We start from the raw sequence: 25,706 nt of genomic DNA on the forward strand, positions 1-25,706 counted from the left end.
AGGGAGCCCGATGCGGGACTCGATCCCAGGACCCCGGGATCATGACCTGAGCCGAAGGCAGTCGCTTAACCAACTGAGCCACCCAGGCACCCTTATTGGCCACTTCTTGTATCAAAGGCAGTGCTAAGTCTTGGGGATTTTGCAATGAAGAAGGCAGATGTAGTTTTGCCCTCCTGGAAATTGCCATTCAGTGGGGATAGACCAAGCTGCTACTCGGTGGGATACTTGTGTCCAAGTAAACAGCTACATAAATTAAAAGGATGATTTCTGATTATGGTAAGTATAACATACTGGAGAGGTGAGGGAAGGCATCTCAGAGGAGGTGACATTTATGCAGAGACATGAAGGATGACAGGAAACCAACTCTGTATAGAGGAGTGTGGTGGGGAGGGCCTTCTAGGCAAAGGGGACAGCTGGGCAAAGGCCTCAGGAGGGAGAAGGCCGTGATCAGTCTAGGCCCTCCGGCTAAGGTGTGGGCTGTGAAATGGAATAAACTGCATCCCTCCACCCTCATCTTCCTCGTTCTGCCTTCTACAGCTCCTACAGAGGAGGAGCTTCTCAGCCCCACTCTGCCTTCATGGTTGTATGGCCCTGGAAGGCAGCTTCCACAGGAACAGTGAGAGGAGCTGGCTCAAAGCCCCTACACACCGCCCAGACTGTAGCCCTCTCTGTGACTGGAAAACCAGCGAGAAGAAGGGCCTGAGAGCCTCCTCCCTGGATAGGATTATGCTCAGGGCCTGCCTTCTCAGCGATAGTGCTGGAAGCATGTCGGTTATCCCTCTGGTTTGTCTTTTGGCCAAAGGCACATTCCTGTTTGCTGTGACTGGGGGCACTGAAAGGGGAGGAGACAGAAGGAAAAGACCCCTCCCATGGAGCCAAATCTCAGTTGGGGGTTTGAGTACCTAATTTGTGACCAACAACCCTGATGGGACAACCAGCCTGGAGCCTGAAGGAAAGACTTTAAGGAAGGTTGGGGGTAAGGAAGACTCAGAACCACTCCTGCACCCTGACCCGGGTATCTACAGGACTTGAAGGAGCATTAGGGATGAGTCTGGGACTCTCACACCTCGCCCCCTGGGTGACTGGTGCCCAAAGCCCTCGGAAAGATGAGAGGGCTCTCAGAGGGTGTGCCCGTCTGAGCTGCCGTCTACACTCTGACTTTCCTTGCAAATAGGAGAGGAGTAGAGGGCAGAGTTGAGAGCAGAACGGAGCTTGTCCATGGCAGCTGAGGCTCCAGGTGAAAGCCAGTGGGAACCATCATGTCTCAGAAACTCGACCCATGGCTGAGCAGGCTGCCCCTCTCAGAGGAAAACAAGCCCCTTTTTCCATTGCCACTTCCTCCTCCCCAGCCCCGGGCTACGTCAGCACCCACATGTGCTGCTCAGATCGTGGTTTGCCACGGTGGTGGCCCAGCCTGGGGCTCAGGAAGTGACTCTCCCTTCAGTTCTATATGGGGTGCCTGTCACTCTTTCCGATAGCTGATGGCCTCTGACGGAAATATGGAGGGCCTGGCCTTCAATAGGTCTGGGGACAGCTCTGCTCCCACCCTGTGACGGGTCATGAGGGGTGAGGAGAAACCTGAAGAGGCCAGGTCTGGTGGGGGTGGGTGGGAGAAGGAGGCAGAAGGCACACTGACAGAAGAGGAGGCTTGAAGGCCTGAAGAAGGACCAGGGGAGATGAAAGAGAAAATCACCCCGCAGTTTTGGGGTGTGAAGCCATCTCATGTGCTCCAATTACAGGTGGGGAAACTGGGTGCCAGAGAAGAACCCTGAGTCCTAGGACAGGTGGAGAAGCGTAATTCTGAGACAGGCCCACGCAGAGTGATGCTGAGGCCTGAGGCAGAGGGGGCCCCCTCGCTCTGAAGAGGGAACCTGGCATGCTCCGATGGGATCCAGGAGCTGCAGGAAGAGATCGTGGAGGATTTGGCCAAGGTTGGGGGATCTGCCCAAGAGAGTCGGTGTCTGGGTTGCTGTCCTCAGAGTCTGCCTAAGGGGTCACGCATCAGACACAGTTAGGTTGGGCCTGAAGTGGCAAACCAACCCTGAGGCATAATAACTTGGGTAGGTGGCACAGAGCATCTATAAAGGGCAGAGGGAGTGGGTAAACCCTCAGGTGTGGTTCTCCGGTTCCTTTCTGCCCCAGAGTTAATGAGCAGATGCTGGAAGAAGCTGCTGTCCTTGGACATCAGCCCCTTTACGCTGTGCTGTGTGGCCCCTGTCCCAGGCCCGGGGCTGCCAGGACCCTAGGCTTAGAGGACAATCTGGCCTGTGGTGGCTTCTTTGCTCCCCCGACCCCAGCTGAGTGTGCAGCGAAGCTGGCTGCAGAAATCTCTGGAAACTCGTCGGGCAGGCAGAGGGAGGGGAGCGTTACATAAGAGCCCACTGATGTGCAGGAAGTCTGGAGCAGCCTTTAGATGAGAGAGGCAGCGTTCCCATCCAGCCTAGAAAAGCGGGAATAGCAACGGCCCGTTATTTCTGGCCCTCACCACCACCCAGCCCAGCTCCGGGGCTGCTCAGCTTCATGGTGGGTGAGCTTGCACTCCGCAGACCTGGTGGGAGGGGGAGGGAAGGAGGGGACAGGCAGCCCCTGGGGTTACCCCACTGTGGCACTGGCCTTACCCACCCACCCCAAAACACCAGGATGCAGCAGTCAGTGGTGGGTGCTTGTTTCTTCTGATTTTCCTTAATCTCTAAATGCATTCTCTACCCCCACCCCACCCCCAAGACACATTTACAATGTGACAGGCTCTGTGCTAAACATTGGACAGGCATTTGTCTTCGCAAAGCCTTGTGAGGTAGGTACCATTCTCACCCCCATTTCGTGAATGAGGAAGGGGGCTCAGAGAGGGCGGGTGACTTGATTAAGGTCGGAGAGCTGGGCAGTAGGGGAGCCAGGGGTCCAATCGGAGAGTCTGGCTTCAGAAACTCCGGCTGAAACCTAGCTCATGGCAAGAACCACATGTTCTCTGGGAGCCCAGAATGAACTGGGCAAAGCTTTCACCCTCCAGGGGTTCTGGAGTCAAGTGGAATAGGGCAGAGAGACATGTGAACAGGTCATTTCAACACTTATCAAACATCTGCTCCTCTAGGTCTGGTGGGGGAGACAGACAAATAAACAGGCAATCACAACAGTGTGAAATGTGCTATCGTGGGAAAAGCACAGTGATTGTGGGAGCCGCTCATAGAGCTCCCACCCGCTGAAATTCTTCGGGGCAGTCAGAGAGCCAACTGGCCATTTTGCAGGAGGCTGGGTGCGGGGTGCTGGCGTAAGCCAGCCAGGGAACCATGCAGTCAGTCGTCCAGGAGAGAGAGGGAGTTCTGGATGCCTCAGCACAGGGTATATCACACACTCCCTTCAGGGGCCTCCCAGTCAGAGGCAGAGAACAAGAACACCAGACACCCAAATTTACTGACAGGCAGCTCAGCCCAAAGGTACATCCCTGTCCCTTGGTACAGTGGCAATAGGGCAGTCAGAAAGGCTGGGTGGAAGGGTCTTAGGTCTGTTTTCCTTATCTAACCAGCCCCTTATCTACTCCACCCATATGGGAATTCTGTTTAGGGCAAAGTTAAAATGAGTGACAGAAGAGGAAGCTGGAATACAGAACCAGGAAGAAGAGCTTCCCTCCAGATTATCATACTGATAGGAAGAGTTAGCTCCGATCCTTAGGAATGGGGGCACCTGGGTGGTTTCAGCTCAGGTCGTGATCTCAGGGTGGTGAGATGGAGCCCCATGTTGAGCTCACTCAGCGGGGAGTCTGCTTGAACATTGTCTCCCTCTGCTCCACCCACCCCCCCTCCATCTCTCTCTCTCTCTCTCTCTCAAATAAATAAATAAATAAATCTTTATCCTTAGGAATGTCCCAGAGGGGTGTTCCTTGTACACCAGGCAGAAGCAGCACTTCTGTTCCTGTCAGCAAAGGAAGGGATCTTTGGAACTTCTAGGACTCGATTTCCCTCTGGTCAAACCTCAGAGAGAGCCATCATGGCAGAATGACTGAGTCTTCAAGCTGATATTGGGCTCAGTGTCTTTTTTAAAAAAAATATTGTGATGAAATATACATACCATAATATTTACCATTTTAACCATTTTTTTAACCTTTTTTTTTTTTTTTTTTTAAAGTACACTCCGTGCTCAACATGGGGCTTGAACTGAGGACCTGGAGATCAAGAGGCGCATGCTCTGCTGACGAGGCAGCTAGGCACCCCACCATTTTAATCATTTTTTTTAAAGATTTTATTTATTTATTTGACAGAGAGAGACACAGAGAGAGAGGGAACACAAGCAGGGGGAATGGGAGAGGGAGGAGCAGGCCCCCCACTGAGCAGGGAGCCCGATGCGGGGCTCGATCCCAGGACCCCGGGATCATGACCTGAGCTGAAGGCAGACGCTTAATGACTGAGCCACCCAGGCGCCGCTATTTTAATCATTTTAAGTATACAATTCAGTGGCATTAAGTATATTCACAATGTTGTGCAACCATCACTACCCTCCATCAGCAGAACTTTTTCATCATCCCAAACAGATACTCGGTACCCATGAAACAAGGATCCTCCATCCTGACCCCTTGCACCTGCCCCTAGTAACCTCAGTATAGTTTCTGTCTTGGTGAATTTGTCTATTCTAGGTACCTCATCTAGTGGAATCATAATATTTGTCCTTTTTTGACTGCCTTATCACTTACCATAATGTTTTCAAGGTTCATCCATGTTGTAGCATGTGTCAGAATTTCATTTCTTCCTGAGGCTGAATAATATTGCGTGGTATGGATACACCACATTCTGTTCATCCTTTCATCTGTTGATGGACACCTGGACTGTTTCCACCTTTTGACTATTGTGACTGATGCTGCTATGAATATTAGTGGGCAAGTATCTGCGGACTCTGTTTTGTTTTTTTTTAAAGACCCCTTTTTAATTTTTATTTTATTTATTTGTCAGAGAGAGAGAGAGAGAGCACAAGCAGGGGGAGCAGCAGAGGGAGAAGCAGGCTTTCCGCCAAGGAAGGAGACCGTTGTGGAACTCGATCCCAGGACCCTGCAATCATGACCGGAGCCAAAGGCAGACGCTTAACCGACTGAGCCACCCAGGCGTCCAAGGATTCTTTTTATTCATCATCCATCAGCTATCGCAAGAAGGATTAAAGTTAGATTTAAGAAGGACTTCCCGATTCTGTACTACCAGTGACCAAAGCAGCAGCATCTCCCTCTTTTCATGGTTTTAATAACCACAGTCTCCTCCACCTCCCCTAATCCCAGCCCTAGACTGGGGTAATGCCCCGAATGGCTGCGCTTGTATGGGAAAGAGGCTTAATAGGGGTCACTCTAGGGTCATAGCTATGGATGGTTTATTTTTAGGAGCTGGGTGGTGAGGGTTTCATTGTCTTCCCTTGGGCTCTGGGTATGTTTGCCACCACCCCCCCACCCCCACCCAGCTTTCTCCTTTCCCTGGCAAATCCAGGCTGTCTCCCTTTTTCTCTCCCGGGCTAAATTGGGAGTGTGAAGCTGCTCTTCTTCCCAATTTAGCTTTTGAATTAAAGTGAGAACTGAATGTGGCTGGAATGCTGACTCCCGTCTGTGTGTGTGTGAGAAAGGAGAGCAAGTGAGCATGAGCGCATGCGAGGTGCGGGGGTCAGAGCAAGGGCGGCTCCTCGGGGCTGCCGCTGTTCAGGGCAGACACCCATCCTCAGGTGCAGGCGAATAGCTCCGCAGAGAGACACCGAGGCTTGAAAGCTGGTGCTTTCTCAGGAGTGGAAGAATGCTACAGGGACATCCTTCGAACATTCCACAGAAATGTGCCAAGGGCTTATTGTGTGCTAGATGCTGGGGAAATAGTGGTGAACCAGGTAGACGCGTCACCTGTGCTCTGGCTTTCAGTCTGGTGGGGAACTAGGCAATGACCAAATGGGGGAAGGTGTCAGGAGGAAGAGCAGGATGCCCCAGGGACCCGGATGGGATGCGGTGGGGACGTGGCATCTAAGCCGAAACTTGAAGTGCATGCAGGAGCTGACCGAGTGGAGCAGAACAAGAGGGCCTGGGCAGAAGGCACCGTGCACACAGAGATCTGAGTGTGCCTGGGTTCTGCCGAGGAGGGCGCTGCCACCACCTGAATTGGGCTCAAGAGGGCTCAAGAGTTTCCATCTTCTCCTCTTCTCTCCTCCCCGTCTTCCAGGGAGAACAAAACCAGATGGCAGTGACTTGGGCCAGAGAAGCCTGGAAGCATGAGTCCCTGCTGCTCATGCTCTAAACAGTCAACCTGGGGGACAGGGAATGTGCAGGTCTCCTTCTGAGTCGCCACTCAGGTCCAAGATGGACGTGGAACAGAGGAAATGGGATCACTTTGTCTTGAGGCAAAAGTATCAAGAAGGGTCTCTGCTTGGTTTAGCTTACCGGATTCTTCTCAGGTTGGAGGTTGCTGGCTGAATCTCTGGGGGACCTTCCCTCTTCCTACTTGATGGGAATGAGTCATGATTCTGGCTGAGATGGGAACAGGTTGAAATCTTGGCAAAGACAGACCCTCTGTTGGCAGAGACAGGAGAGAGCTCTCTGGGGGGCCATGCATTTCTCTGTCACCTCTCGAGTTCCCCAATGACAGGCACAGCTAAGGGATGCTAGTGTAAAACTTGCCATCAATATTTCAAGCGAACAGCATTATTTATTGATCACTCATCTGGCTGGGACAAAAGGAGAGGGTAATTCATTAGGGATGCAGGGTTGGTGGGGTCATTTTGGGAAAGAGGTCAGGGAAAGGTAGGTCACTAAGGAGCCCCAACCTTGGCTCTTGCAAAAGTACCTTGGGATCGCAGCATTTGGAAATTAGGGTCTTTTTTCTTTTTTAATCCTACAGTGCCCCAGATGAAATTAAGGGAAGGGGCAGGGAACAGGAAAACCTGGGGCAGGCCTGGGACTGCCACTGTGGCCATCAGGGAAATCATATCCAGAGACTCCTGCAGCCAAGTGAGCTTCCCTCCCTCTGGGCCTAGCCTGCCCCTCCCAAGTTCCCTACCCCTTGCTACCTCTTGGGTCCCTCTCCTCACCTGACCTTGAAATTAACTCCAGCAGCCCCTCTAGATGTCATTTCGGAAATCCATGTTGGGTCCCTGGGGCTGAAGGGCCCTTCTAGAGTCAGCTTGGCAACTCCCTTGATCCCAGGAGGGTGCCTGATCCTCACCCAAGGAGAGTAGCTGCCCTTTGGGTCTGACCATCCCCTGGGGAGTGTGCAGGGGTGGGCACACAGGCTGGGCTTAGGAAGTGATGGCTTGAGAATCCAGAGCTGCTTCATGCACCTGCAAGGATGTTTTCTTTTCTTTTCTTTTTTTTAATATATATATATTTTGAAGATTTTATTTATTTATTTATTTTATTTGTCAGAGAGAGAGAGACAGCACAAGCAGGGGGAGCGGCAGGCAGAGGGAGAAGCAGGCTCCCTTCTGAGCAAGGAGCCCGACGCGGGACTTGATCCCAAGACCGTGGGATCATGACCTGAGCCGAAGGCAGATGCTTAACATACTGAGCCACCCAGGCGTCCCTGCAAGGATGTTTTCTTCATGAACCTCCAACTCCAGGGAGTGGGGGCATGAGGCCCCTTAGGCGGACTGATTGCGTGAAGATTCTCCCCTGCAGGGGTGGGGAATCCCACACTGAGAGTGGGCTGCGCCACCTAGTGGGCTTTTCGCTCCTTGCAGGCATCCCTCCGACCCTTCCCAGCCTCCAGCCTAGATAGGGGACAAGTTCTCAGGCAGAACCCAAATGGCTCTAATACTTGAGGTGCCCTCCTCCACCAGGAAGGCCTGACTCAGCACAGAGAGGGAAAAACTAGAGAAATCTGGGAGGGAAATGGCCACGAACTGGCTGAAATTCAAGGCAGTGAGGAAGCCAGCTGTGGCTCTACCCTGCCTCTCCCTACTACTGTCTCTCCCTATTCTCATGGAAGCCACTGATATGGGGACCATGATCCAGAGCCCTCAGAAACCCTCCCTCCTCTGCTAGCCCTCTTTCCTCCAGGCTGAGCAAGACTGGCCTCAGCTCTGCTGATCAAGGAAGAGCTGGTACAGGCTGGAGCTGCTGGCTTCCCTCTGACGTCACAGCCTGGAAATCCCATTTTAAGCAGGTTCTCAGGGTGTGGGACACACACGAGAAAGGGAGGAGGAGCCAGCTGCAGCAGCTCCAGTCCTGAGAACATTCTATCCAGGGACCTCAAGTGTCCCCAAGACGGCTTGAGCATGGGACACAGGGCTAGACCTCAGCTCCCACTCAAAAGCTAATATCCCTTGATGCCCACTGGTGACCCAGGCAGTGATCAAGCATCCTCCACGTTAGCTCTAGCCTCTGTTCGGACATCTCTTCCCCACTGCCCTGGCCTAGAGGCCTACTGAGGCAGATGGGAGAGGGCAGGTGGTCCCAAGGAATGAGATAAAGCAAGATGTCACCTAGCCCCAAATGTGTCCCACCAGCCCCTCCCAGGAGGCTTGCCCTCCATCTCATTGTCACCCTCCACCTCTCCTCTCCTCCCCTGCACCACAGGGGCCTGAGCTGAGTTCTAGGAGACTGACTCAATGTTTCCATGGCAACGGACCAGGGAGCTTGGAAATCTGAGCATGTTCCTGTTGACACAGAGAAACCCAGATGTGCGTGGAGAGCCTGGCATGGGGAAACTGGCAGTGACCTCCTTAGCCACCGGTCACTGCGGGGGTGTGTATCTGTGTGCGTGTGCACGCACGTGTGCATTTGTGAGGATTTAGGTTAGAGAGGGTCTAACCTGGTTTCCTGACCATATGGTAGCTGCTAGCATGAGACTGCAGCATCTTGCTCTCTGGAGATCTTTCTAGAATGAGGGAGTCTCTCCCCTGAATTCTACCCTGACACATCCTCTCCTTTCGGAGAGAGGAAGGGGCCAGTTTGCTCAGAGGCCAGTGGTGAAAGGAATGACCTTCTGAGGTCTGTCGACCGGGGGATTCCAGGGAAGATGAAAAGGACATTTCTCGCCTCGCCTCCACTGTGACCACAGTTCAAGTTCTTGGCCAGTTGGGCGCAAGTGTGGCAGGAGGACATACCTCTGTGATGCCAGGGAAGGGACAGGGAAGTCTGCAGACTTTCTGCAGACCTGGGGCCAGGCCCCCACACACCCTGTGCCCCAGCCCATGCTCCGCCTCCTCCATTTTCCTTCCACAAGGCTGTGCTGTTTCTCTTCTCCCTTCTCCCTTCCTCCTCCTTGCCTCACCGCCCCCCCCACCCTTTGCCTTTGTTTTTCTCTTCCCATTCTGCCTCCGCCCCTCTGCCATCCTTTCCCTTCTCCTGCGCACTGCCTTGCAGGTCTCATTCCCAGCCGCTTGTGCCCCTTGGCCCCCAGTGGCCTTGACTCTACCTCCCAAGGACTCAGACCCCATAGGCTGCAACCTCCCTCCCTCTCTCCTCCAACCCAGCCCAACAGCCCAGGGCTCAAGCCTTCCCTCCCGGCGCCACAGGGACTGCCTCTGTGGCCCCAGCCTTTGGTCCTTCCGTCCCAGGGTCAGGCATGCACCATGAGGCTGGTTCCCCATCACCACCTCTTCCCTCAGCCTACCTGTCTGCTCCTTTCAGAGTCTCTGGCTCACAGCTCCCCTCCAACATTCTTTGGCCTCTCTAGACACTGTGGCCATCCAATCTCCCCGCCCTGCCCAGCGGCCCCCAAATCCTATCTTCTCTTCCCTGGGAACCTCTTGGGGGTCTTTGTCCTTAGAGCTTACACTGGCACATTCTATCAGGTATCAGAAGGTCCACTGGGGGAGGAAGTCTCTGGGCAGGATTCTGAGGGACAAGACAACCTTGAGGTTGGGGCCCCTAGCCCTTAAGTCCTGGTCTCTCCTACTCTCCTGGCTGTATCTTTCTTTTTTTTTTTTAAGATTTATTTATTTATTTGAGAGAGGGAGAGCACGCGTGCAAGCAGGGGAAGTAGGAGGGGCAGAGGAGAGAGAGAGAGAATCCTGAAGCCGACTCCCCGCTGAGCATGGCTTGCTCCCAGGATCCTGAGATTAGGGCCTGAGCTGAAATCAAGAGTCGGCCGCTTCACCAACGGAGCCCCCCGGGCGCCCCTCCCCTGGCTGTGTCTTGAACCTCCAAACCATTTTCCCAGACTGAACCAGCTGAAGCCCATCTCGTATCTTGGAGATCAGAACTCCTGGGGCTCGCAGTCCAACCTCTTCCCCCCTCCCTCCTATAGCTGGGCCCTGCTTTTCACTTGAGCTCCTTCTCACATGTGGCCTGGGGGGCCAAGAACAAAGCACAGAGGCCGAAACACATGAGGCGCCAGAATTTGGTTTATTGGCTCATCTGGTGCCAAAGGTCCAACGGGCACCCTCTTTCCACAGAATTGGAAGCCCTTTGGCTCCTAAATTTCTTTTCTTCTTCACACACTCCTCCTGGCCCTGACTGAAGCCACAGCAGAAGCTGGGGTAGAGTGTGGGGCAAAGCCTGGGCTCATAAGAGCCTGCTCACATGGGGCCCAGTTTGCTTGGCACAGGAAGAGGGCTCTGGGGGAAAGGAAGATGAGCCCCCAGGTGAGGAGGAAAGGAGCTGGCTCAGCAGGGGCCTCTGCAGTGGGCCCTGAGGGGTGGAGGAGCCCAGCACAGGGGCAGGGCAGGAATGGGAGGAGGCGGAAGGGTATCAAGGGCAGAGGAGGAGGTAAGAGGCCCTCAGAATCCCAACCTCTCAGGGCGGGCTGGGGTCCTCTGAGGGTCCGAGAGTAGGAAGGAGGGCTGAAAGCAGGGAAGGGCCAGCTGGGGCTTGTGGTGGGGGGTGGTTGCTGCTGGCAGGAAAGTCCTTTACCCCAAATCCCCCCCGCCCTAGACCCAGAAATACACACACACGCGCGCACACACACACACACACCCCTGGAGCCCCACTTCTTTTTGGTGGGGCATATAGCACACAGCCCTACCCAGTGCCCCCAACTGCAGCTCTGGCCTGGCCATCCCGGTGCTTTAAATGCACATTAAGGCCCTGCCCTCCATTCACAGGTGTGGCCTGGAGCCCTCGGCCAGGTTCTCTGAAGCCTTCCCCACTCCCTCCTGGTCTCCCAGGTGCCTTCGGGCCCATCTCTGGTCATTCTGGACTGTGACTGCCCCCCACCCCGCACCCCAAACAGAGCAGTGGGGGCATGTTAGGATGGCCATGGTCTTCAGCAAGGCACTGGGTGGGTGGGGGCAGGACTGGAGCAGGGAGAATAGCAATTTGGGCTCTAAGGAGCCCCCACCTCCTTGGGTGGCTCAGTCCTCAGCAACCCCTCCAGCCTCTACCCTCCACTCCCACAGCAGGGCCTCCTTCCTCTTTTCCAAGACCTTCCAGAGGAGTGGTCACTGGGCAGGCAGCCATCGGAGGGGCCCTGGGGCCTGAGACACTTGGGCTACTGGCACAGTGTGGAGCGGGGGCTCTGCAGCCTGGGGAGGGCGGGTCAGGACCTCAAGCCAAGTCAGCCCCGCCAGAGGTCTTCTTCTTGGGCCGGGTCTTCAGTGTCTTGGAAGCCAGCGGCTGTAGGAAGGAGGGAGGAAGTCAGAGGGATCAGCCGAGGCTCACATCCCCTCCCCCTGTCCCCAAGCTCTGGCCTGGGCTCTCACCTCAGCTTTGGGCACTTTTTTGACCAGTTTGACCCGCTTAGGGGCCTTGTCTCCCATATCATCTTCAGAGGCCTCTGTCCGGGGATCTGCCTGGTTCATGCTAGACCTTAAACTCTGGGCAGGGTCATCTCCTGGCGGGGGAGCAAAGGAGAACAGAGGTCTGGCGCCTCTCCCGCCTGGCCTCCATGTCCTCGTGGTACCCCCCACCCCCGCCCCGCCCGCCCTCCCTGTGCCCAGCCCAGGGCCCTGCCTGTACCCAAGTCCTCAATGGTGTCCAGGAGGCTGCCAGGGCTGGGGCGGAGCCGGCTGTCAGGGCCTTGCAGGGGCAGTGCGTCCTCGTCCCGGATCAGGGTCAGGTCCTGCATGCTGAAGCTCCGGAGCTTCTCTGAGAGCACCCCCTGGCCCTAGGGTCACCACCACGCACCGGGAGAACCGGAGGAAGGGGCGGGGTGGAGATAGAGGTCACCAGGGAGCACGTGCAGCTTTCCCCACATTGTCCTCACCCTGTCCCACAGCAGGCTGGGGCCGCACCTGCCGTTTGCACAGATGAGGAAACTGGCCCAGAGAGTGGGAATCACATAGCCGGGGGGCTGCACCCCTGAGTTGCACAAGCCCCAAACCATCACAGCCCCAAGGACAGGGTAGACGCCAAGGGGCTTGGCCAGGGGCATGAAACGAGCAAGGTGGGGTCCTGGGAGCCCGGGTCTGCCCCCCATCTCACCTTGGCAGCGGCTGTGACCGCAGCATTGGCGGCCAGGTTCAGGCCCCTCTTGCCCACCCTCATCATGGTCTCATAGCTCTTGTCTCGGGCCTGTGTGATGTACTCGTCGATCTCCTGAGGGGTCGGAGGGGAAGGAGCAGGAGGTGAGGGGTGGGCCCCGCTGGCCAGGCCTTGCCCTGCCCTTGTTCACACCTGGACAAAGGCACGGCCTGCTCCAGGAGGCCAGGGCCCTGCCAGATCTCTTCAGGTTCTGGGCACCCACAGGGAGAGCCAGGAATGCACACGGCTGCGGGCACTGGGCTGCCTCGGCCTGGGGCAGGCAAGGAAGTCAGCTGAGAGTGGGGGCAAACCTTCTCCTTGTTGGACAGTGTCGGGTGCACGAACTTGCGGTAGAGCACGCTGGAGCCCTTGGTGTAAGGGGACAGAAGCCATATCACAAAGGCGATCTTGAGCTCAAAGTAGAAGGGGAACCTGTTGGTGGGACAGAGGCGAGTGGCAGAGCCTGGGATAGGGCGTCAGGGGGTGAGCTGACCCCCGGCAAGACCCTGGCTGGCCCCCCCACCCCTTAGTGCACTGGGGTCCCCACGTGGCTCGGGCGACTGGGCATTTCTCATCTGCAGGAGAATGGGAGGCTCAGCTGAGACTGCAAGTGGGACGGGTGAGAAATGCCCCCAGCAGGAATCCCCCTCGGCAGTGGCTCTCTGTACACTTCATTCTTCGAGTTCCAGGCCTCTCACTCTGACAGAAGATTCCTACTCCTCTGTCCTGGGTCCACTCCTGGGTCCTCACCCCCTTCTCTCCTGCCCTCCCCCCATGAGGAAGACTCCCATCCCTTGCTGTCATGACATGCCTCTTGCTTTTAAGCATTGCTCTCCATTCCCCGGCTCCTTCTCCTCAGGCCACAGACTCCTTCACATCTCCTACATCCTCACAAAGCTTTTTCCTTTGTTTGTGTCGAGAAGCATCTATGCTCGCTGTCCTCAATTTCTAACCCATTATTCTTTCCTAATCTGACCCCACTCAACTTCTGCTAAAACTGTTTTTCTCAAAGGCCACTGGCCTTTACAATCTACAAAGGCAATCATCTTTTGTCCTCTACCTCTCCATAAAACTCTCTTCTCTTCGTCTTACAATGTTCTATGCTGTGTTAGTCCTCTCTTCCAAGAGGCGTGTGCTCACCCGATAAACATTTTTTGAGCTCCTGCTGTGAATACACATATAGCAATTAAGACATTCTCTGTCCTCCAAGTGCTCGTAACATAGTCTAGTAGTGCTTCGAAATACCAGCATCGAAAGTTTATAAGATTGAATCCTATTGGGCGCCTGGGTGGCTCAGTTGGTTAAGCGACTGCCTTCGGCTCAGGTCATGATCCTGGAGTCCTGGGATCGAGTGCCGCATCGGGCTCCCTGCTCGGCAGGGAGTCTGCTTCTCCCTCTGACCCTCCTCCCTCTCATTCTCTCTCTCTCAAATAAATAAATAAAATCTTTAAAAAAAAAAAAAAGATTGAATCCTATTTTACCAACAGGGAAACTGAGACCTACAAAGCTGTAACCTGCCCAAGGTCACACAGCAAGTCTGGCAGAAGCAGGCTGCCTGAATTCTATGGTGGTGCTTTGGTTGCCACCAGAAAGAAAGGTGGGGGCTAGGTCTCTTGTTCTACTGATCAAGTCAGGCCTGTGTGGAGAAGGGTGGACATTCAGGACCCCATGGAACTGTGGGGGTACTCCACCCCGGCTCTCAATCTTTGGTTTGGCTGGTGGGGTAGAGTCTAAACCCTGGGCCCTGGGGAGCAGGGTAGGGATGCTGGACCTCACCAGGAAAGCACGATATCCGTGAGTGTCTCAGCTGTAGTGAAGAAAGCAAAGACGATCCAGTACATCATCCATTTCACCTGAAGGCACAGAGGGCAAGTGTTAGCTGGGGCCTCAGGGGAACACCCAGGAGCCTGTGTGCACTTGCCAGCTATGGTGGGGAAGGGACAGTCAGGATCTCAACTTTGCCTGTGGATCCCACCAGGGCTGGGGAAAAGGAACACAAAGGAACCTTCTGGAAGCAGGGTCTCTTTAGTGCTGAGGCATCGGTACAAAGTCACTCCTGTCTGTAACGCGACCCATGGTCCTCCCCTATCTCTGCCATGTGGGTTGGGTGGGAGATGAAGTATCACAAACTCACATATTCCTTCACGTTTTTTGTCTTCACGGCCTTGTAGGAAGAATAGGCTGGGTACAAGGTGCCAAAGATGAGCCTAGGGAGGCAGGCAGGGTTACTGGTCCCCTCGGCCAAGAGCAGTGGCCTCTCCCTCCCAGCTCTGCATCAGTCAGTCCCTGGGTAGGTAAGGGGAGAAGGACAGAACTCCAGAGTGCCACATCAGCTGGACTGATGAACTCAGATCAGTGGTTATGGTCAAAGTAGTTCAGCCTTGGGGATACACAAGCATGGAGGCCCCCAGATGGTAAAGGTGATGCCTTTTCCCCTTTATCGTTCCGGTTTTCTCCAGGCCCTTAGGTGAAGAAAGACCCAGAGGCCAGAGGGTCCAATGTGGTCTCTTTAGCCATGATCATTGGTTATGCATAAACATATCATGGGGATTAGGAGGGGGTCTGGTCACCACCACAGGTGTCTTCCTTCTATGGATACAGCTCATTCATACCCATCTGCCCTTAACCTCTACTTCCCTGTCTCAGAGTCGGGCTGGGTAGGGCCAGGTCTGTAAGGGAATGTGACACCGCCTAACAGGGCACTCTATGTGGCAGTCAGAGGCACCGCTGTGGCCCTGGGGACCTGGGGAGCAGAGGGCACAGGGGCAGGAGTCCCTAGAAGAGCAAAAAGGTTTATTATCTCAGGTAAGCAGCCTTGGGACCAAGCTCAGTGGCGGGGGGAGGGTGCTGGGCTTAAGGCCCTGGCTGGAGTCCAACCTGGTAGCGATCCCATTAGAGACCACATACAGCACACAGGTGAGGGAATAAGAGGAATGATGCCCCCAGGGAACTCACCCAGGTAAGAGAGAAGCAGCCACCCTGAAGGCCAGAGGGAGGTATGAGGCCCCAGGATTCCCTGGATGGGATGGGGGAGGAAGAAGGGAGACCCTGGTGGGTCTAGAGGGAGCCAGAACACAAGCACATAACAGCACTGAAGGAAAGAAGGCAAGAGGGAGGGAATACTGGGGTGTCAGTCCCCCCACAGTGGAGGCTGAGGGGCAGGGTCCTGAGCCGAGGCAGGGGTTGGCTGAGGCCCATGCAGAGCCGCTGCCGGGCCCGGCTCCTTGACAATGTGTGGGTATTGCCTGGGCTCACAGGGACCTGCCTCAGAGAGACAGGATACTTCCGAACTGACCTGTGGAGGTGGGGTGGGGAGTGGAATCCTCAAGGACAATGTGTGGGGTGTGGGAGCAGGCTTCCCTCCTGGGGCCCGGGCGGGGGGCATAGCTCCACAATGCGGCTGGCAGCCTGGAATGAAGGCCACCTAACGCTGTCCCCTCTGTGGCTTTCACAAATCCAGGCTGAACACACACGTCCTCACCCGGTTACCTCCCACACTTTGTCCTCCAAGCATCTCTGCTTCCCAGTACCCAGATGTTCTCCCGGGGGGAGGGGGCCTCCAGAACATGTGCCCTCAACTCCAGTGTCCTGAGAGTGGAAGAGGGAGGCGGCCAAGGCTGCTAGCTATGGCCCTAAGCTACGGAATGACGAGGCCCTGCCTCGCTTTCCACTCTTCCATTAGCCCTATCCTCGAAGGGAGATGAGGGCCCAGGTCTGAGTTGCCCCTCCAGCGGGGATCTGCTACGTGGGGGAGGGGACATGCCACCTCCCCTCATAAATCAGGCCGTGCCGCCCAGCCCTAGGGTGAAGGAGGGCGAAGGAACAGGAAAATCAAAAATAAAAGGTGTGAGAAGCCGGCCGTGCTATGGGTCTTCTAATATTCCCCCCTCCGGTCCTGGGTCCTACACCCCATGTCTTGTCTCCGGAGACCCCAAATAGGGACGATTTGCCTTTAGGTGACTCTGTTGTACGAGGCCCCGGAGCGTCCATCCAGGGCTTCAGCACCCCTCACCCCCATCCCTATTCCCCATCCCCCTCCCAGCCGGCCGCGCCCCGCCACCGCCGCACTCACACCACCAGGCGAGAGATGATCCAGGACACCATGGCGGGGCCGGGCGGGGCGCGGGGCGGGGAGGACCCGGACCGCGGCCGAGGATGCAGGTGCCGGAGGTCGAGCGCCCGCGGCAGCAGCAGGAGCCGCAGAAGCAGAGCAGCCACAGCAGCAGCCGCCGCGGGGGCCGCGGAGCGCCGAACAGCCGCGGTTAAAGGGGAGGTCCCTGCCGCAGCGGCGGGCCGTGGGCGGCGGCGGCTCTTAAAGGGGAGGCCCCGGCGGCGGCGGCGGCGGCGGCGGCGCGCCCCCCTGCACCTGCTACCACCGGGCATGCGCCTTTGACCCTCAGCGCCCTGCCCTCCTCTAATCGCTTGTTCCTCTTTCTTGGATTCCAAGCCCTGGTCTGAGGTCCTCACAGGCCTTCAGGTTCCATCCTGACATCCTAGCCCTCCTCCTGCCTTGTCCACACCAGGCTGAGGAATACTAGCTAGGACTTACCGAGTGCGTACTAACTGCCAGGCCCTGAGGTTAAGAGCTTTACCCGCATTATTTCACTGAATCCTCACTACCATTCCATAAGGCAGAGGTTATAATTATCCTTATTTTGAAGATAAGGAAATGGGGCCCTTAGGGAAGTTCAATAATTTGCCAAGGTCACAAAACCACTAAGTCATGCTGCTAAGATGTAACCCATAAAGTCTACTTTAATCAGGCCACTTTTCCCAACTGCTGGCCAGCAAACTGTCCTCCCCCATTCCAGGCCCTGTAAAGACACCCACCCAACAGCTCCTGAAGTCAAGTATAGCTGCACCTGTCCACCTTACCCCTTCTTGGTCATCACCAATCACCCCAGTTGGAGGACCCATCCCCTCTCTGATCTGCTTTTTTTTTTAAGGTTGTCATTTGCTCAGCTTTGCAGGGGAATGAGCCCATACTCTCAAGGGGAATACACCAGGGGCAGACCCTCTTTAAACAGAAGGGTTGGAGGCCTGACGTCTAGGTTGGAGATGGGTCCAGGGGCTCCAGTTCCACCCCCATCAGCAAACACTGGCAGCAGTGTATGCCCTAATTCTGAAGACATTTATATCCAGAATGTAGGCTAGCCCGCCTCCTGATTTTCACCAAAGCAACAAAGCTCCAACCTCTGCAACCCCCTTTTCTCCCCATTGCTTTCCCTTCCTGTCCCATTTCAAAGCTTCTGCATTCTTTAAGTGGAGGTGTAAGTCTTCTGGTGATCACAGCCTCGACCCGTGCCCACCAGGCTGAAAGGACACGCTCCGAGCTCTATATTTCAGTTATGGTCCTATTCAAACTCAGTATCCTTGAACCACACAATGGTCTATTTCCACCCTGATAATTGTATTTCCAGGCTCAAACACTTTGGAAGATGTTTTCCAACAGGGTCTGGAGAAGCAGCCTCTGATGACCCCTCTTGCTATTCTTTACAACTTCCTCTTCAAAAGGCCTTTTCTAATGGGAATGTAGTCTGTCCTCACTGCTCAAGCCACTTTAATTACTGCTTGATTAAAAAAAAAAAAAATCCCATTTGGCTCTTTCCCCACCAACTCTGAGGTGGATCCAGGGCCACAATGTTTCCTATGTGGGCAGTCAGGCCTTCTGCTTTGAGGAACCCCATCACCGACCGCTCAAAACCTTGCTCATGCCATCCGCCACCCCCCCCCACTCCTGACTGCCCCAGGAAGGTCAAGACCTCACCTTTCCCATTCCATTCACACATCATAAACTATGGAAAACCCATTTTTTCTCCCACCTTCTAACTCAAGTGACCTTTTCCCTTCACACCCCCAAGCCCACAAACCACAATGACCTGGCACTTTCCTCTCTCAAAAAGGCACCAATTCAGGAAGCAAAGGGTAATTGGAAGCAGCAATGTAATGAAGATCTGAAAATGAACCATCCTCCACCTTCAACCCGCACTCAACCTGCCTTCGCTTTTCAGAATGGCTGGCACAGGAAGAATTTAGTCCACTCCAAACAGATTTGTTAGATTTTTAATAAGAACATGGAAATCCCAATCAGCCCTTCAACAAAATTAAAATACAGAAAGTGAAATTAAAAGTATTCTACAGTAAATGACTTTTATTAAAAAAAAAAAGTAACTGTGAACATATAAACAAGCCTGCAGGGCACTACAACAGCTGGAAAGAAGATAGATACATTTTCCAACGTATCTGTGGGCCAATGAATTCCATCATTTTCAAATAAATTCTGAATAAAACTCCACGGAGTTGGAAAGTTTTGCTGAAAATATTTTTGGACAAAAAACCCAAAAAACCAAAAAGCCTCATGTAGGAAATCAAACTTCCCTTTGCATTTGGAAGTGTAAGAGGAGTCCCAAGGGAACGCTGGTAATAGGTGAAAATGGTTCTTGTGTCACCGGTGTGTATATTCATAAAACACACCACAGCTCAGACATGACAAAGTTCTTTCTCAGTTGGCTGTTCCCTCAAGAAAGGACTGAGATGGGAGGGGAAGAAAACTAAAAGAATCCTAAAAAGCCAATCCTTTTCAATTCTGCTTTGGCTGATTTTGTGCTATAATGGGCAGCTGATTTCTAAAAATCATATTTCTTCAAAGATTTTTATCGAAAGGAAGACTAAATGTAATGTGCCTTTCCTCATAATCCAGGAAAACAACTGTGGTATTTCAAAAATTCTAAAAATATCTACTTTCATGAAATAGTAACTATTTCACTACAAACCTATTTTTCACTAAATACACACATTTCCTAATCCTGGAGCCTCCTGGGAAAAGCAGTGGGTTCTCCCTGGGTCCTGCAAGACTCCAGTGTTCACGGGAGAGATTGTGGGGAATGGCTTCACCCCGTCTCCTGGGATGGGCTGTGTCAGAGGTCACGTGCAGAGACACTGTCAGGCTTCCACCAGGCATGTTTAAGCAATTACCCCCTACTTGTACCAGTTATGGGATTCCCCCTACCTCCAAACACATTCCCACTTCACTAGGCACGAGAGAAAAAAGAAAAGAAAGGTGTGCCCACATTCCCGGTTTCCACGGATCTCAAGTAACGAGAATGTGCAGGAAAGCCCAGCAACGTTCAGGCAATTCAGAGTCCCAAAAGACCACAGGATGGGGATGTGGCACCCTCGGCTTGGAGTCTGAAACTGTGTGTGTGAACAGTGCAACTTTCCTGTGTCAACCTTCAGTGTTGAGGCAGCGTAGGAAAGAGTGGCTGGAGAGTTTGTAATACTGACCACACTGGCTCCAAGTGAAGGGCCTCTGCTGCAACAGAGAAGCCCGCCGTTCCCTGTATGTGTTGTGAGTGAAAGACCTGCTTCACAGGGGAGTCTGGAGTTCCTCCATGCCTAAGACCTTGCCAGTTTGGATTCATGAGCCTTGAGGGTGCCAACAGCATCTTTCACTGCGTGATAAATGATGTTCTTCACCTGGAGAGAGCAATCAGCAGTCAGTTCATGACAGCCCCATATTATATTCTCAAACAAAAATGTATGTTTTTTTTTCTTAAAGACTTTATTTATTTGAGAGAGAGAGAGTGAGAGCGCGTGTGCGCAAGCGAGCACACGCAGGGGGAAGAGCAGAGGGAGAAGCAGACTCCCCAGTGAGCAAGGAGCCTGATGCGGGGCTCGATCCCAGGTCCCCAGGATCATAACCTGAGCTGAAGGCAGACGCTTAACCGACTGAGCCACCCAGGAGCCCCACAAAAATGTATGTTTTACACAGCCTATAAAGCCTACTGGTTAATGAGGAAACCTCTCAGCCAGGACTGCATACTTCCCAAATCAATCCCAAAGATGATTTACAAATCACAGAGGATATAAGGTATATAATCAAAAAAGAATGATGAATCCATTTGAAAGGCTATATAATCACACTTTCATCTATGTGCTTAGTAAGAGCTGGGCACTACCGCTAAGCTTTTTACATGGACTTTCATTTCATCCTTTCCACAATCTTAGGAGGTCAATTCTATTATTATCACCATTTTTACACATGAGAAACTGAGGGAACCAAGGTCCAGTAGTTAAGAACCTTGCCTAAGCTCCTGGAACTAACAGGAATGCACTAAAACAACAGTGGGCAGGTCAGATTATTGGAAATGTTTTCCCTTTGTGCTTGTACGTGTTTTCTTATTGTCTAAGAGGAACACATATTATACATCAAGCAGGAAGGAACACTTAGAGTCACTAAAATAACAGGCTAAAAAGAATTTTAAAACCAGATAGTGATAATTTCTGGGGAGGGAAAGTAAGGAGACAGAATGGGGAAGGGTACACGGAAGGTTCAATACTGTAGTTGTTCTGTGTGTCCTGTGTGTTAACGCTGTTTATCTGTATGTATAGGATGCTTTAATTCTTACACTGAGTGATGGGCACACAAGCCCCCTTTTGCTATTCCTTATTAAATTTTTGTACTAATTCAACAAATATTTACTGAGTACCTACTATGTATCAGATATTGTGCTAGGGAAAAGCAGGGAATAAAACAGTAAAATCCCTGCCTTCGTGGAGCTTAAATAGCTTATATTCTATTAGGGATAGAAACAAACAGGTAAAACACATAATATGTTAGTGATAAATACTACAGAAAAAAATAAAGCAGTGACAGAGGACTGAGAGTGTTGGAGGTGACATGTCTCAAGTACAGAGACCTAATGGCGGTGAGGTCTGAAATGGCGGTTGCATTTTATCTACAGTATCAATGTTACCTGTTTATCCCCATGATTGGACTTTGTCTAAGAACTTTTATGGTTGAAATGTTCTACATGTTAAAAAAGGAACAGCAAAAAAGATCAGATCAGGGTTGAAGGTGACTGCATCTACTGGCGGGAGGCAGAGTGACTGTGTATTTGGATTGCTGAAGTTCTGCCTGGGCAATCTTCCTTCCTGATTCTTCTTTTCTTTTTTTAAATGCTACTGCAGCACCCAATAATTCTTAGGGACTGCAGTCCTCTCAGGACTTTAAGGAACTGATTCTGTACAGAAATGTATTGTGAGAAGCAGCTCTGGGAAAGTGCCCTTCTTGGAAACATGCTTGGAACACACTGCCACAGAGCTTTCGCCATCTGACTGGGAAAAGTCAGTCTAGTCAGTTATCAGCACTAAATACTGTATCTCCCAGGGGCAGAGAAATAAAAGGTGATGGCAGAAATGATTACGTTAAAAGGTGAATATTCTCTAAAAGTGAGTGTGACGAGGACTGATGCAGAATGTGCGTTCTTTGTATGTAGCCAAGTAGGAGATGGGGAGACAGAGCAGGGGTGAAGGAGTTATTTACCTGCAGTTTATCCTCATGGTTTGTATGAGTGTTAGAGAGATGCCTGAATTCCTGTGTCAGGCGGAAACAGTGCTTTACGTGTTCTGGAGATACAAAGTCTTCTGCTACTTTTATGCAACTGTATAGATTGTGCACCTGGGAGGAGAAAAGTACAGAGGAAGAAGAGCCATTAGAGAGTCAGCAACACCTGGAAAATGTCTATGATATAGTTTTTTTTTTTTTTAAGATTTTATTTATTTATTTGACAGAGAGAGAGAGACAGAGAGAGCACGAGCAGAGGGGGAGCGGCAGGGAGAAGGAGCAGCAGCCTCCCTGCTCAGCAGGGAGCCTGATGCGGGACTCAATCCCAGGACTCTGGATCATGACCTGAGCTGAAGGCAGACGCTTAACCGACTGAGCCACCCAGGCACATCTATGATATAGTTTAAAAAACAAAAACAATCCCAAAACTTGAGAAATACTTCTAATATTCCATTTTCATAAAAACAAATGCAGAAAAAATGCAAGGATAAATTTATACATGAAAATGTTAGTAACTACACAAAGAAAATCTGGAGAAATACATACCAAACTGTGAACGGTAGGCTACCTCTGGAGAAGGCAGGATGAGGGGACTGAATAGGGGTATGGCACAGGTAGGTGAGCTGCGACTTTCACTTTTTAAAAAATGGTCTCCCTTATTTAAAAATTTTTAAATGTACAAGGGCGCCTGGGTGGCTCAGTCATTAAGCGTCTGCCTTCGGCTCAGGTCATGATCACAGGGTCCTGGGATCGAGTCCCACATCGGGCTCCCTGCTCCTCCCTCTGCCACTCCCCCTGCTTGTGTTCCCTTTCTTGCTGTGTCTCTCTCTTCAAATAAATAAATAAAATCTTAAAAAAAAATTTTTTTTTAAATGTACATTTAAAATTACACAGAAGAAAAGTAAAAAGCAAAAAATAACTTGCAGTTTAAGAACAGCCAGTCCTTCTGAGGGAAGGGGGTGGGGGGGATATGGTAGCCGGGTGATGAGTATTAAGGAGGGCATGTGTTGTGATGAACACTGGGTGTTATATGCAACTAATGAATCGTTGAACACTACATCAAAAACTAATGATGTACTATATGGTGGCTAACCAAACATAATTAAAAAAAAAAAACAAAACCCCAAAAAAACCCAGCCCCTTATATCTCTTGCCAGATTAGTAAGAAAATCAGAAATAGGGAAGCCCATGGAACCAAGTGGAACCCACCTGGTGTGGGGCTCCAGCAGGTATGAAGACAGCATCTCCCAGGAACTGAACGATGGCCCAGCCTTGCACACCATACTCTTCATAGAGTCGCTTACGGAGGGTCTGGTCCAGGTACCAACTTTGGTCATGAATTGGGTCATGATCAGGGGGATTCTCTTGGCCTTGCTCTTCTCCAACCTGAAGCCAAACCCAAAGATGGAAAAATCAATACATAAATAACAGCATAAATCCAGCTTGCTGAAACAATGTCCCTAGTGGGCCAAATCTTTTGCTTTGTTCTATTCAACATCCTCCAGGTGTGGATTCAGGCCTTCAGGGCATTTTGACAAAAAGGACAGGTCTTCATTTTTATTTTTATTTCAAGCTTTTATTTATTTATTTGACAGAGATAGACACAGTGAGAGAGAGGGAACACAAGCAGGGGGAGTGGGAGAGGGAGAAGCAGGCTTCCCGCCGAGCAGGGAGCCCCATGCGGGGCTCGATCCCAGGACCCTGGGACCATGACCTGAGCCAAAGGCAGATGCCTAACGACTAAGCTACCCAGGTGCCCCCAAAAGTACAGGTCTTTAAAGCCAAGAGACTCCACTGGAGAAACCCTAAGCAGGCTGTGTCAGCAGCAACCCCAGACCCTTAATCTGGGAGCTGGGAGCCTACCCAGGGGCATACCTTTCGGAGCAATTCCCGGATCTTTTCTGCATCCTTGGCTGCATAGATGTGCCACAAAGCACCAGGCTTCTCCTTTCCGTCGTGAATCCTCTGCTTTGTCACCTCATCAGCATCCCCCTCATCAATTGTCTTGAGTACCTCTGAAAAGAGCAAAGTTACTTTTCAATGTGACCAGCCATTTCAGTACCTCTGAGTAAAGCAAATGTCCAATTCAAACAAGTTTAGTCTCTACTATTCTCCATCTCTCTGGAGTAATACAAACCAGAATCAAAGAATCAAAACTCATATTTGTCTAAGCTTCCTATACACGAAGAACAATCCTAAATCTTCCTTACTTAATAGAAACTCAGTATTTTTTGGAGATAGCGTTTTCTTTTAAAACATATTTCCTGCTCAGACTGTGTAGCCACATCTTATGTTCAAATTGCAGGTCATTTCCTGCTGTAAGTAGACAGACTCCATACACTTTCTCAAGACCTCTTCAAACTCTAGGGTTCTATGGATTTAAAGTCATGAAACGTAAAGCTTCTCTGGCAAGTTAAGAGGGTAGGCTTCTAATGCTTGTCTATTATAATCCCTTAAAGGACAACATAATGGAAGGATCTGCAGGTGTGTAGCATTAAAAGCAAAATTGTGGCAGCAAATATACCATAATAATGACACTGATAATCCCTGAACCGTGAGACTTTGCGTTACTTATTTTTCTTTAAAATTTTCTATGTTTTCTAAAATGTCCATAATTAACACATATTAATTTTACACTGAGATGGCAGGGAGTGCAAATGCAGCAAAATATCACTTTGATGCTTCAATTCTGTGCCAGTGAGCTGGCCTTATCATCTGTCACCTCACAGGTGGTCTGGCTGATGGACCAAGTGAGCCAGTTGGCCCTTCCTTCTTCATTCCTCTTTCTGATGCTATACACTCAGTGGAAAGGGGAGCATTCCCATAAAAAGAATGACTCTGGTCAAAGATACACAAGTATCACTCCTCTCTCCTAGAACCTCCTTTCATCTAGCAACATCCACTGGGTGCCTACTACGCATCAGGTCTGGTACAAAGTTAAGAAAAAGCCACTGGCCATAAGTGAGGAGGAAGACACAGAGGCCAAGCCTCACCATCCTGAAGTAGTGGCTTCTAGAAATCATACCTTCATCATGGGCACCCTCCCCGATGGGGATCCCAACATACACCATCACGTTAACTGCATCAGAGACATCTAAATGAAGGTTCGTTGTGCCAACTCTTCTATCTTCCGCAGTTATCAAGCCTGAGGGAAAAGGAGGATATGCAGGGTGAAAGGGCAATACTATGAAAAATCCACAAAGACCCTATAAGTGCAAACATACTCAAACATGTTCTTAAATGGGTAACAGTGAGAGAGTGAAGTCTGTTTATTAAGAAATCATTCTCCTCATCTCTTTTCTAGTGTTTTAAGATCGATTTCTACCTTGGCTGACACTATCATTAGATTTGGCCATTGAACCGATTCACCCCCCCCAAACAATCTCTCCTTTAAAAGCAAAATGGATACGGGCATTACTGACATTCAATAGAAGCTTGGCTTTCATAGTGATTTATGGCCTTACTATGACTCCACAAAGAGCACGCTGGGTAGCATGGTACTCAGACTTCTTCACTGTTATTTTATCAAGTCTCTTAAAAACGAAGAATCAGGGGCGCCTGGGTGGCTCAGTCGTTAAGCGTATGCCTTCAGCTAAGGTCATGATCCCAGGGTTCTGGGATCGAGCCCCGCATTGGGCTCCCTGCTCAGCAGGAGGCCAGCTTCTCCCTCTCCCACTCCCCCTGCTTGTGTCCCTCTCTCGCTGTGTGTCTCTCTGTCAAATAAATAAATAAAATCTTAAAAAAAACAAAAACAAAAACTAAGAATCATGTCTTCTTGCACAGAATATTTGAGAGGAAGCTTTCGAATTACTGGAGATACACAAGTTATAGATGTGACACAAATCAATATGACAAAAGCAAGCACATTCAAAACCATCTGGGGTGCCTGGCTGGCTCAGTTGGTAGTGCATGCGACTCTTGATCTCAGGGTTTTAAGGTTAGTCCCATGTTGGGTGTAAAGATTACCCAAAAGTAAAAAAAAAAATCTTAAAAAAAACAAAACAAATAGGGGCG

At 51.5% G+C, this 25,706-nt stretch overlaps 2 protein-coding genes across 6 annotated transcripts; both read right to left on the reverse strand.

Annotated features, from left to right (window-relative positions):
- Positions 1-10,272: 10,272 nt before the first annotated feature.
- Positions 10,273-16,613, reverse strand: REEP2 (receptor accessory protein 2). Of its 5 annotated transcripts, none has more exons than XM_081826989.1 (9): positions 16,419-16,512; positions 15,642-15,754; positions 14,481-14,553; positions 14,123-14,199; positions 12,658-12,778; positions 12,308-12,421; positions 11,843-11,990; positions 11,587-11,717; positions 10,273-11,500 (listed from the first exon to the last, which is right to left on the reverse strand). In XM_081826989.1, exons 4-9 carry the CDS (start codon positions 14,188-14,190, stop codon positions 11,432-11,434), a joined length of 651 nt encoding a protein of 216 aa, XP_081683115.1. In that variant the 5' UTR covers positions 14,191-14,199; positions 14,481-14,553; positions 15,642-15,754; positions 16,419-16,512; the 3' UTR covers positions 10,273-11,431. The 5 variants fall into 5 exon arrangements, with proteins under 5 accessions (XP_081683115.1, XP_081683114.1, XP_006739921.1 ...); XM_081826988.1 differs by having other exon boundaries at positions 14,481-14,632; positions 16,419-16,511; XM_006739858.3 differs by lacking the exon at positions 15,642-15,754 and having other exon boundaries at positions 11,843-11,984; positions 16,419-16,613.
- Positions 16,614-18,395: 1,782 nt separating this feature from the next.
- Positions 18,396-24,872, reverse strand: LOC102737894 (lysine-specific demethylase 3B-like). The gene is made up of 5 exons (XM_031035089.2): positions 24,718-24,872; positions 23,568-23,707; positions 22,902-23,078; positions 21,672-21,806; positions 18,396-19,822 (listed from the first exon to the last, which is right to left on the reverse strand). The coding sequence occupies exons 1-5, from the start codon at positions 24,761-24,763 to the stop codon at positions 19,742-19,744; spliced, it is 579 nt and encodes a 192-aa protein (XP_030890949.1). The 5' UTR covers positions 24,764-24,872; the 3' UTR covers positions 18,396-19,741.
- Between the last annotated feature and the right edge of the window lie 834 nt (positions 24,873-25,706).

Source organism: Leptonychotes weddellii, chromosome 7, assembly GCF_054177405.1.
Source record: "Leptonychotes weddellii isolate Sample4059 chromosome 7, ASM5417740v2, whole genome shotgun sequence".
NCBI lineage: Eukaryota > Metazoa > Chordata > Mammalia > Carnivora > Phocidae > Leptonychotes > Leptonychotes weddellii.

Bases quoted from the DNA above. Each gene is read 5' to 3' on its own strand.
- LOC102737894 (XM_031035089.2), bottom strand. From the start codon at position 24,763: ATGGTGTATGTTGGGATCCCCATCGGGGAGGGTGCCCATGATGAAG. The intron at 21,807-22,901 runs GTGGGTTCCACT...TTCTCCTCCCAG, and splicing joins CTGCTGGAGCCCCACACCAG to GTGCACAATCTATACAGTTG. The intron at 19,823-21,671 runs GTAAATAACTCC...TGCTCTCTCCAG, and splicing joins ACCATGAGGATAAACTGCAG to GTGAAGAACATCATTTATCA.
- REEP2 (XM_006739857.3), bottom strand. From the start codon at position 16,450: ATGGTGTCCTGGATCATCTCTCGCCTGGTGGT. The intron at 14,200-14,480 runs GTGAGTTTGTGA...CTGTGCCTTCAG, and splicing joins CAAAAAACGTGAAGGAATAT to GTGAAATGGATGATGTACTG. The intron at 11,501-11,586 runs GTGAGAGCCCAG...TCCTTCCTACAG, and splicing joins AAAAAGTGCCCAAAGCTGAG to CCGCTGGCTTCCAAGACACT.